This window comes from Harpia harpyja, chromosome 6 (genome assembly GCF_026419915.1).
Source record: "Harpia harpyja isolate bHarHar1 chromosome 6, bHarHar1 primary haplotype, whole genome shotgun sequence".
Taxonomy (NCBI): domain Eukaryota; kingdom Metazoa; phylum Chordata; class Aves; order Accipitriformes; family Accipitridae; genus Harpia; species Harpia harpyja.
In genome coordinates, this window is record NC_068945.1 from 63264263 (window position 1) to 63276715 (window position 12453).

A 12453-nucleotide genomic window follows, 5' to 3' on the forward strand; every position below is an offset into this window, starting at 1 on the left:
GCATGATGAAAATCAATTGCATCAGTTTCACTTCTTTTATAGTTTTGTATTTTTGGTATAACATTGCTAGGTTTGCTGTAAATATGGAATTAAAGATAATGTACCATTTTTATAAAACATAAAATTGGACCTGTAGGATACTTTGGTTTTTTCAATAATGCCTTTTTTTTTTTTTTAGTAGCTTTATAAAAATTCTATTCCATCTGGTTTGGCAGTATGAGAACTGTAGAGATTTCCGCAGTAGTAGGACTTCTATCTTTCGTCAGTTTGCCTGCAGCCTTAGGAACCTGACCAAGAGGCCACCAAATGACCAGATCTTCAGCTCTCTACTTGTACCGTATGGAAGGCAGCATTTATGAGTTCCTGCCACATCTGGAGACTGAGTTCAAAGTACACTATTATTTTTCTGTGATGCTTTGTGTGAAATTCATCAATGGAAGACGTCAGGTGTAGACGGTTTCTCTGGGATAGGCTTTTATAAGTAGTAACCATGGTATTGCTGTGATATTTATACACACAAATGACTTCTGAATGATAAACTTGTGAAACACTGAGTTGGACTCTGTTCTCGCAATCCTAGATTTGGCCACTTAAATGCTTTTTGATAAGTGGATAATTTGATATATTTTGTTTATAATCCTCTCCAGTCTCATTTTCTCCATTCTGGTGGCACATTTCAAAAAGATGGTATCTTTTTATTTCAGTCTTTACAGAAAAATACTGCACTGCTAACCATGTGGATAAACTTCCTGGTCCTAGGGACTGGGTCCAGATTCTTCAGGATCAAATTAAACTTGCAAGAAGACGATTAAAAAGAGGCTCAGGTATGTATAAAAATATAAGGAACAACATGTGAGTGTAAGATTAAAAGCTTAGAGCCTTTGTATCCACAGAAGTGTTTTTCTTGTTGACTGTAGAGTTGTACATGTTCACACTATGAAAACTAGACCTCTAAGATTTTAGCAGGCTTCTGTGTAAAGTACAGTGTTTCCTTATGTTGTCTCTAACCCCTTTCCATTAGCACCCAAACTCTTCTTCCCTGTGTTTGATGAAATCTGAGTCCTAAACTAGCTGATCCATCCAGGGTTGCAGGTAGAAGTTTTTTAATTCTGTGTTATTTGGTCTGACAAGCCACTCACTGTGCTGTTAAGACATAACCCAAATGATCTTCCCCTCTAAACTATATGTGTCTGGAAGGATAGATGAATTTTCTCACATTTTGTGAAAGAATCAGCATCACTGTAGCAAAAAAAAAAATACCACCCACCCTGGTTGTGCGAGCAAGGTTCTCCAATACATGGGAGGGAGCTTGCCAGCAGTAACAGGTACTGTAGCAAAGTTAATGCAGCAAAGCTGCTTAACTTGGGCTGGACTAACCTGCATGCTTGGGACAGGGACCAGCCTGTGGTGAAGGCCCAGCACAAAACTTTCACCCGGACAGCATGCAGCTGGTGAGCTATCAGCTCCAGCGACGAACGGCAACGTGCAGTCTTGAAATCCCCAGTAGAATTCATGGGAAAGCAATATCACTGATTAAGAGACATGTAATTACTCTATAAGCCTTAACTAGTCTCCTTCCTATCTTCATTCCTCCTATCCTACAAGGGGCTTTCTTCATACAAGGCTTCACTTACTCTTCATCATCCTAGTGTTTTCTTAAGGTGCTCTCACGGTCGTATTTCTTGTCCATCACTCCCTCGGAGCATCTGACACTGTTGTCTGAGGCACATCACTTGTGCCGACGTCCTTAAACACGGTCCTTCACTGTTATCGTATTTAGCTGCCTGCCTTTTCCCCTCTTCCTTTCTGCCCATCAGCACAATTAAGTGCCTGTTAGCATCGGCGGGTTGATGGGATGGGAAACCTGATGGCTCCGCAGGGGATGCTGGTGGTCCCTGTGGCTACGGGGCGGGGGGGGTGGTGGTGAGCGAGACCACAGGAAACGATCTCTCCAGCTCCCTGTCTCAGAGAGCCAACGTTTTCTGTCCAAAGCTGTGTCTCTGAAGCACAGACTTAGACTGGCATCTGAAATCATTCTCCACAATGTTATTAATGCCAGGAGGGAAAAGCGTAAGATAGAGGAAAATGAGAAACACCCAGAGACAGAAATAACATGAGGGGAGAAAAAAAGTGCAGATTATTTAGTAGCATAAGCTTCCCTGAGTAGAGAAGCAAACCAGCACTAGCCTTAAAAAGGATTTCTTGTGTGTATGGGGGGAGGGAGGAGAGAGGGATACAAGATAATCTTGTTAAAGACAGTGTCAGATTACTGGTGGTGTACAGCAGGACTGCTTTCTGCCCCTTCCAAGGCTGCCTCTCCCTGCCCAGGACAGGAGGGTAGAAGTGGGATGCCAGGCTTCGATAAGGTGAAGAGTGCAGTGTGGGATGTGGGGAGCAGAGGGTCCTTGGGCTGTCTGCAGAAGATCCCTAGGGAAAGAGGATTGACCTAATTTTGTTTTGATTTTTATTTTCTTTCATCCTTTTTTATTTGCTTTTCTTCGTGCCTCTGCAGGATATTAATTAAAATGACAATGACGTTCAGCTCTTGCCTTTCAAATGGGGCCACCTCCATCTCTGGGCCTTTCTCAGGATGGGAGAATCTAAGCAGAGGATATTGTCTCTAAGCCAGCAAGGCTGTGAAGAAAAATAAGTGAAGCTGAATATAGTGTGACTGAGTAAGATAGGCTCTGATAGCTGTCTCTGCCTGCAGAGGGAAGGTAACTTGTTAACCGGTATGTGGATTAGTAGTGAGCAGCAATGTACCTATCAGCCCCTCAGATTTGTTTGCTGAAAAAAAGTACACAGTACCTAGACTGGTAGAAAAGCTCTTTTTTGTGTTGTTTAGTTTACTGGCCATTCCCTGAAGTGTACCGGTTTCTCTCTGACATGAGGCCCCAGGGAGGCATGCTCTTTTTGATCTAGAGGAGTGATTGAACACACCACTGTGGCCATCTGCACCTTACTGTCCACTACCATCTCCACTGGTGGCTTAAGCTAACCGAACCTGACCTTGCGCTGAAGCACATGAGAAGTCTCCACCGCCTTTGTGACAGCAAAGCAGGAGATAGCAGCAGGGAGGCAGGAGCATACAGCTGGTTGCCGTAACATCTTCATCTTGTTGAAATAAGATTTGTTAGTACTTCTGTGTTACAACCATGAGCTTCTGATAGGAGAGGTGTAGAGCTGATTAGGCAACAGATCCATCTAGTCCCATGTTTTGTTTCCAATGATGGCTGGTGCCTGGGGAGGTCTATAGGACTGAGGGAAGGATGTTGCAATGTTTGCTAGCATAGTCTCACAGCCCTCAGCAGCTTTATCCTGATACAAAACTAGTTGTGTGGGAACTATGCACATTTTAACTATTCACTGTGAAGCCATATCAAAATTGTTAAAGCTGTGTGTAACTTCCAGAGACCAAACAGGAGGGGAGGGCAGGCATGGAGGGAGGTTTGATCTGCTATGGGGAGAAGGTGTCCCAGGACTCCATGTTGCAAAACTTAGCTTTTAAGAATCTGAAAACTACAGGAATCACAGCCACTGAGATTTGGGACTCATCACTCTTCCAGCTGAGCTCGAGCTCTTCGAGTCTGTGTGTGGCCAGTGGAGCAGAGGCTGAGCCCTCCCAAGCAAATGTACTCATGTCCATGCTCCCAGGTCATTCTCTTTTAGTTTTGTCTCCACTTGCTCACAGAAACATGCCGGCTAAGTTTGTGGGTAGAGACTAAGGTGCCCAAAGAACAAATCTGAGCCAGTGTTAAGCTAAATTCAGCTGAGACATTGTGAGCCAACGTGTCTCCCTGCTGCCTGATCGCATTGATTTATCTACGTTGGTTTCTGGTTTGTCATAATGTGCAGGCTTTATATGGAGAAAGCTTAAGGTGATCCATTTATTTTACAAAAGCTACAAGACAACTTTTTAGTCACCACTGAGTTGGGCTAAATTTTAACAGCAGAAGTATTTAAGAGAGGAGGGGCAGGCTTTCCATCCTGCTTGCCTTCCCCTGAGCCATTTAGTACATTCTCTGATTAGTTTTTCATTTCAAACCAGGCAGTAAGACACTGCATTCATGAGCAGCCCTCTCCACTTCATCCTGTGAAACATTATTTCAGTCTGATAGTGTAAATCCTGCTCTAGCTTTCAGTGATATTAATAATTTCAGAGAATTCTAGCAAATGAGTGGTGTGGATCTGCTTTTTGTACCTCTTTCTGTAGGGTGTACTCTCCTGAGTGTTTCCAAATTAAATAAAATCATGATCACTGGATCATAGATGCTGCCCAGCTTCAACCTTATTTATCACGTTTGGCTCATCTCCTAGAATTAGGGATGGAAAAGCTCCCTACTTGGAAAGCTAATCAAAAAAACACTTAAAAATTCTGCTTTCTAGAAAATAGTTCCCCTGTGTAGATTTTGAAAGGTTGTTATCCTAAGCCAAATAAAAATTCATTTAAGTTCTGAGTCAGTGACAATATTTTTCATAGCTGGAAATATTATTTTTTTAATTTATTTATTTTGCTTTGGCTTTTTCTTAGTTCTTTTATATTATTGCCTGAGATCTGACGCTTGGGTAAGTTTTTTTTATTTGTTAGATCTGAGACTAAAGCTGTCACTGCCATTAAATTTTTATTGGCCTTGTTCAGTCTTTTCAAAATTTCACAAGTTGGCTGTCACAAAAGGGAGAAAAGACTGCGAGGTTAATGTTACAAACAGATGTTACAATTAAAATTAAAGAGTATGATAATATTCTTCAGCCCTGACTACTGGTCCCATTTCATGCCAACAGCACAGCATACTGGGGCATGGCTTCATAGTGCTGGATCTGTCTTCTCCCAGTAGAGAAGCTGAACCTTTTTGGCTGCTGGGATGGGATGCAAAGTGGCCCTGGAAGGGAAGAAGTCAAAGGAAAAGATATGTGTGTAGGTTTCCTCTCTTAAAGCAGCGTGAATTACAATGCAAATTGCCTTGTAATTTACGGTGGCGGGTTTCCCACGGCGTGGTCTTTTCACTCTGCAAAAGAGAATAGGGGTAGGTGGCTGGTGGCCTTGCCAGTGGCAGCACAGAGGGAGACAGTCGACCATTACCATAGAGATCTTAAAACAGGTAAAATCAGAAGGAACTGACTTGCTGTTCATGTCACCTCTGTGCCAGACGTAGCATCCAAGCCTTTTGATTACTAAACTCTCCATCCATTAATAAGCACTAGGTCAGGGGCCACGCATCTCTCTCAGTAAGTTCTTCCTCCCTTTTTATGTTCTGAAGAGCCTGTAAGCCATTATTCTCTAGCGGCTGTCCATTGCCTAGGCAGGAAAGCTGATACTGTATGAGTAATACTCCCAAAGTACACAGGGTAAGAGCTGTTCGTGCAAAGTGATTACCTTGTGCGTAACCTGGAAGCTTTTGATTGCCCTACTCCAAAAAGGAAAATATGGCAATGTTAGAAAACATGCTGAAATTTTTCAGGCAAGTCTAATTTAAATAAATTACATGCCATGACGCTTCATCCTTGAATTGTTGTTTAAAATTAACATTACCTTGTTGCAGTGTGAAATAGTGGGAACAAAGGAAGAAAAAATGCTTACCTTTTTTCTGGAAATACGCCTTTTCTCCCACATCCTTGTTCAAACTGCTGCTTCCATTGTTTCACATGAGGGTTTTTTTTCTTTCTATTTCTCTTCATCCTTCTGATTTCCCTGGTTTGTGTTTTTGATACCATATCTACGTGTTGTGAGAGATCAGGTTGATTTTTTGCTTAGCAATACACACAGGGCCAGGAAGGATATGGGATGCAAGTCCAACATGTGGTACAGTGCTTTTGTGGCCAGTATCTTAGATAAAGATAACAATATTAAAATGAGCAACTGCTGCATTCATCTTCCCAGCCCTGAGCATACAGGTACTTCTGTCCAAGGAGCAGACCAGCAGGTGGACACTTGACAGACAAACATGTATATCAGAAGCTCAACAATTTTTGGAGGGGAGGGGGGGGAATTTCTAAGGAAACAACTACCAGGATTGTTTTGCAAAAGCTACCAAGCTCTGTCTAAGCAAAGGACAGAAAAGAGGCTCCAAATTCCCACAGTAGGATCTATTCCTGCTTGCCCTATCTTGCAAGCTGGCACAAGACAAAGTTTGGCTGGCAGTCTCTGGGTGCGGTTGTCAAAGGCAAACCTTCTTTCCTGCTTGGAATGACATGTGAGAAGCTGGTGGTTTACATCCATGTTAGGAGGTCGAGGTGTTTGTCATGCCTTTGTGTCATACTTCACCTGGAGCTGCGGTTACGCATCCAGTTTCATAAAACAAATTCAGGCAGCTACGGAGAAGAGTGAGTAGGCTCTCCGGGCATCTGCCATGTTCCCGCTCCCTTTCTGATGCTGGCACAAGCATTCATGTGGCGATGTTGTCAGTTTTTAACTAGACCTGATCTTGGTGACTGTATAAATGTTTGCGCTGGCATGAGGAATGGGACTGAAACAATTGGAGAGCCTGGACCTCATCTATCAGTCTTGCCCCAGATTAAAATGGCCAGGTAACTTTGTTACCAGCAAAGCTGGGTCTGCAAAGTTGGAGGCTCAAGTCCTTATCTTCTGAAAGTGAGGTAATTCCTAGCCTCCATTTGTTTCTTTCTGTATTACTCCCTTCCTCTGAGTTCAGTTTTAACCAGGTGTAAGAAGAGCAGCTGGGCAGAAAGGTAACTGCATCTCTAGAGCTACTTCAAGAGTCGCTGCTGAGATTTCCAGAAAACCTATCACTTGCGTGGACAGCCTCGTTGGCACCAACCCTGGTATTGATGGAGGGAAGACTTTCCAGCCCATTGTGCCAGCACTGGGATCTGGCTTCCCCCATTTTAATAGCCTGGGTCCCTTCAACCCAAGGGGCGAGTTACAGCTTTGTCTCTTGTATGCTGAGTAGCTGTGCCGCAGAATCACTCGGTGCATGTAGTTCTTCATAACATAGCTAGAAGTTAGCCTCAGACTGTCACTCCAGATTTCTTTAAGCTGTGCATATCCTGTTGGCTGTTTCTCAGCTCCTCGTTTCACTGTGCTGTCTCCTCCCTGGCACATCCAGTCCTTCCATCGCTGGGAGTCCTGTCCAGATTCAAACCAGCCTAGGTAACCTCTTCCCATTTATTGAACTACCCGTTCCTTCCAAAGTTCAAGATTTTCACAGTAAGCTGTACCAAGCACTTAATTTGTTTCTGCCCCATGTGCCACCTTCTCACAGAAAGCGGAAAAAGGTATCGATTCAAGGCGTGGAGTCACTTGCAGGTCTGTGTCATGTACTTGTCAGGGCTCTTCATTTAAACCTTCTGTGGGAGGAAAGCTGCTTAGTAGTAGGGTTTTTAGTTTGTTTCTGTTTTCTTTAGTTCAATTAATTTTCCAGAACTGAGTAGAGAACATATAGCTAAAAACTAAACTGACATCCATGCATGTGGGAGAGAGAGCAGCCTCTTGGTCCAGGGATGGGTAGCCAAGGGTTGATGAATCTACGTTAGGAAACCAATGTAGATCAGGAGCCGGATTAGTTCTTCTTACAATGTCATCATAAAGGCAACAACTCAACATCCTTGTGTGTAGAGCCATGATAAAGATGACCATCAGCCAGTTAGCTTAGTTTCAAGTGGGAGCTGAACCAAGTTGCTCAGTGCATCTGTAGCCTCGGTGAGATTCGATCCCTGTGGGTATTGTGCAGTGCATGGATGTGAGTAGATGTATGTCCACCACTCTGCGTACAATGTAATGGGCTAGTCCTTTCTGACCACACCTAGTTTGCTGAAGTGCTCTTAAAGATCTTGTTTTAAAGGCCTTAAATATCATGCTGAAGTGCCAAAAGGCAAAGGTAATAGGATTTTGAATAGGGCTTGTGTAGGTTAGGCACCGATTTCCTCTTACACGCCTATAACTTACTCGGGGTTCACGTGCACACTCCAGGGTACTACGGTTTAACAAGTCACTGCACATCTGCTGAGCCAAATTAGCTATCTTTATGCATACCCTTGGCCTGTGGCAAATAAGAGATGAACAAATTAGGCTTTTAGCCTTCCTTCACCGTGGGCTAAATTAAGTCAAATGATCTTGCATAAGCTGTGGGTTGAAAGCACGTGTGTATACATACACTGTAATTGCCTGTGTACCTGTGTGGTTACATGCTTTTTTAATTACGCTGGTTGCCCACCTGCATCTTTGAAGACATTTTGCCCCACTAAATCTGTCCCCCGCCAAATGAGTTTGCCTGTGGTCACGGGAAGTTTGGGTGCAGAAGTGGGGGTATTCACCCTTTCCCCGTAGGCGTCAGATGATGGCAGCAGCTGCTGGAGGGTGGAGTACCAGCCTGAGAGGCTCTTCCTCCAAGGACCGCTGGGGACTTTTCTTACATGATTTTATCAGATAATCACAACTCCTTTTATCATCCGGATATCCTGAAACCTTAAAAAGAGCAAGTGTTACTCCATCCCGTTGCTGGCACAACTGCTTTTTAATACCCAACACGCTCTTCTAAGTTTGCATTTTTATTATATGACCTTTCCCTCCAAGCAGCGAGTTTTTAACTGAGCAGTAGCAAATTGCAGCTGAGGAAAGTAGATAGAAAATGCAAAATCACTCTACAGTATGTAGCTTTTTAATCGCATTCCCATATTCAGTAAAAGTAATGAGATTTCTTGTTTATATTTGTAATCAGCAGAGGCAACTGACTGTGATGAGAAGCCGGACATTTCTCTACTACAAACAGGTAAAATGCATTAAAATTTTTATCAGCTTCCAGTGTGTGTGTGTGTGTTTGTTTATGGCACAGAAGCAGTTTTCAATAATCCTGGCGTGCCATATACAGTCGGGTAATTGCACACAGGACCCAGCTATCTTAAGTTTTGAATGGCCTGTATTAAAAAACAAATGCATCAGAATCTTACAATTTCCCCCTCTATTTCATATTCATAAAACCTCAAGGTTCATGGTAGCAGCTAAGCTAATAAGGCCAGTAAGTTACCTTTCTTATGCCAGACAGGGACTTCCGCTCATCCCCGGTATTTCTGGGAGTTTTTTTGAATTCTTAATGGAGTTATTGGTAGGGACAAACACAATAATTTGTATTGTAGCATCTGCTTAGTTGTCCAAGGCACTAGCAATAATATCTTGGGTTCTCAGAAGGAGTGCAGAGATACTTATGTGCTAGTTAAATGTTGGTTTACTTTTTCTTGAAGTGCAGCCACCCTGCCTTAAAAGCCTGACCCTTGCTAAACAGCAGCTTAGCTATGCAGTTGTGTGGACTAGGAAATAAGATTTTTTGCACGCTGTTGCGCATGGTGTTGAAATCAAGACAGGCTGAGACTGAAATTTGAAGCACCCTCTCGTTAAGAGTCAGTCCATCAATAGGTGCCCTGACGGTAGGAGCTGAGCTGCCATCTTCTGAAAATCCAGTGGGGCCAGAGACTGGGGTGATGGTCATTTCCCTGCATTAGAGAGTCATTCCCCTGTAATTTCACCAAGATGCTGCCTGTTATCCCCAAAGCCAAATTAAAAGGAGGGAAGATCTTGTGCAGACAAATAGGGTTATGCATTATGGTGCATTTTCACCATTTTTCTAAGGTGTAACAACAAAGGGTGGTTGGAGATCAGCGATGCTATTGCTGTGAAGAACAGGACAGGGCTGATACTGGGTTGCTGAGCATGTGGCACGGTACCTGGAGGCTATGGGGTGGACGGGAGAGTACTAGTACCGTCGCAGCATCTGTCTCTTGTGCAAGGGCTTCCTAATCTGTCTTGCGTAAGGGCTGGAGAAGGAGCTTTCACACACTGCTGCTGTGTGCCAGAGCAGCAGCTGCCAGCCGTGGAGCGCTGTCGGTTGAAATCCCGCTGTCGGAGCACGTGCAGTTACTAAGGAATAGGACCAGCGAAGCAGTTGGGAGGACAAGCAGCTATAGTCTTGTTCTGGCATGGACCCAGTGGGGGCTGGGAGCACGCCTTGACTGTGAGCTGCCGTGCTGCTTTCTTGGCCAGCCGCTGAATAATATTTCAGGGTACAGTTGTGATAATAGATGCAGGAAGCTCTGGTTTGAAAGGTCTCTTGCCAGTGACATCCTGTTCATTTCTTTTATCGGGGAGGGAAGCAATTCCATTGCAAGAGGACCCTAATAAAGGTTGCTAATGCGACGTAGTGTTATCTTTTCATTGCTCTGCTAATCGTATTAAGGAACAGAATTATCGGATTGCTGTGCTTTTCTTTGAGCTCAGTTTCTGTAGTTATTACTCGTGTTGTACGTCATTGATGGAAATGAGTGCGCTGAGACGGTTGGGGTAGCGAAGATGACTCCCTTTCCACTCCACAGCAGATCACCATTGCGGTCTGCTTGCTCATACACCTTTGAGCATCCATGCATGCAGTTTTTGAGCTGAAATATTTGTTTGCAATGTATACTTCTCTGTATTGTCTGTGGAAGGACGCGTAAATAAACCACACTGCAATTTGCATTGGTGGGGGAGGTGATGCTCACAGTCTGTAAGCCAAGCGTTGACTCACACCCATTATTATATGTGTGCGAGTGCTTCTTTGTAGTACGTATCCATGTAATATCATACTGTTCTTGGAAGCAAATGATTTAAAGTGATATACAGACAGTATAATGACAGTAATTATGATAGAGAGACAAAATACAGATACTTTCTATCAAGGACTGTAGCAAAAGAGGTAGAATATAACTTTTACAGGGGTCTCTCCCTGTCTTAGTATAGCTGGTTTTATAAAGGGTTGTTACTGACAGATTCTTTAAAGGGAGACTTTGTGTGATTTATTCAGCTGTCTTCTCTGTTTAGCTTGAAAAATCTTTGGGGAAGAGTCTCTCTCTGACTGTGTATTTGTACAGTGCCTGGCGCAATGGGCCTCAGTTGCAGATGACAGCTAATATCAGATAAATCACAGCCTCAAGTTGCGACAGGGGAGGTTTATGTTGGATATTAAGAAAAACTTCTTCACCGAAAGGGTTATCAAGTACTGGAACAGGCTGCCCAGGGAAGTGGTTGAGTCACCATCCCTGGAGGTATCCCAGACGTGTAGACGTAGCACTTGGGGACATGGTTTAGTGGCAGTGTTAGGTTTATGGTTGGACTCAATCATCTTCAGGGTCTTTTCCAACCTAAAGGATTCTGTGATCAGTGGTTAACCTGGTGTGTCGGTGGAATAAAACCAGACTGAATTGCATTGCTTGAGGTGGGGTCTTGCAGGAGACTGGATGGGGGGAAGAGCTGGGATACAGAAGCCATCTATGACAGACATCAGATGGTTGCTCTCTTGGTCTTCAAGAATTGAACAAACTTGTGAAGCAAAAGCACCCAGAGTGAATGATTTGAATCCATGGTAAGTGTTGGTGCCAAAAAAAAGGGAAAACTCAGATGCCTTTAATCTGCCTTTCCTGCTCAGTCAGCCCTGCTTGTGACACTGGCGACATTATGAAGATCTGGGTATATGTGGGCTAGTGATGGTGAAATGCCTCAACCTATGCATTTTCGGATCACAGTCTATGGCTGACTCTTCATTCGAGACACCTCAGTCAGAAGTGTGGTTGCTCTCAGCTCTCTTCATCATTGGTGGGAAGAGGGCTGCTTCCAGAGAGAAGGTCAGATCAGCTAAGGTCGTGTTTGGAGGCATCTCTCCTTTGGTGCTGGCAGGACTGGGCTCCCAGTGCAGTTAATTCGTATAGGTGCCTACAGACGGGTTTGAACCTGCTCCCTCCATGCCCACAATTAGCAAAGTCTTCGACTTCGAGGAGAGCAGGGGGTGTTTTGTTTTCAAAACCCTCTTTTGGAACTCAAAAGCCTTGTAAAAAAATGCAGCTGGAACATCCTCATAAAACTAAGGAAGGTATTTTTGCCCAATTATATTTTAGCACTTCTGAGCAGAAATCATGCTCCCATTTTAAAATCACCCTCAACGCTAAGAGGGCCTTTGCTTTAAAAGCTGTTGATTGAAGGGTGTTTAAAGTAAATTGGAAGAACTGTGGCAGTTCAACTTGCTGCGAACTTTGGTGCATTGACAGATAAATCTCAAGAAAATAGTAGAATTGTCTCTAACAAATGTTATCAAAGCTCAGCTCTTCCACAGTTCCAGCTTTTGCACCTACCAAAAGCTGAAGGCTGTGTCCAGACCTGAGCTGAGGCAGATCAGACAGCTCCAGGGGTAATTGCTGTGGTCTAAGTGGAAAGACTGATTAGTTTCTTGGTGATACAGGAACCTGGAAAGCGTGAGATAGGTCTTTATCAGGATGAAGATGGGGCAGCTTTTAGAGTCTTTCTGTATAAGTTGGTATTACAAAAAGGCTCATCTTATTTTGGTCTACAATTTACACGAAGCATCTGGATTTTGTGTTTTAAAAAAAGGCAGGCATAACCCATAAGTTCTGCATGTGGAAACAAATGTGAGCCAGCTGCAACACCCTTTTCTTGAATCCTCATCTTGAAAATCGGAT

General features: G+C 43.6%; 1 protein-coding gene across 8 annotated transcripts in view; it reads left to right on the top strand.

The window, feature by feature from the left end:
• Positions 1 to 12453, top strand: part of BEND7 (BEN domain containing 7) — a 49579-nt gene that overhangs the window by 34110 nt on the left and 3016 nt on the right. For 6 of the 8 annotated variants that reach the window (XM_052789466.1, XM_052789467.1, XM_052789470.1 and 3 more), the window contains 2 exons: positions 705 to 824; positions 5879 to 6009. In XM_052789466.1, coding sequence (XP_052645426.1) covers positions 705 to 824; positions 5879 to 5994 — 236 coding nt within the window. In that variant the 3' untranslated portion in view covers positions 5995 to 6009. Of the gene's footprint in view, positions 1 to 704; positions 825 to 5878; positions 6010 to 8675; positions 8727 to 12453 lie in introns of those variants that run through there. The other 2 variants (XM_052789468.1, XM_052789469.1) reach the window with 2 other exon arrangements.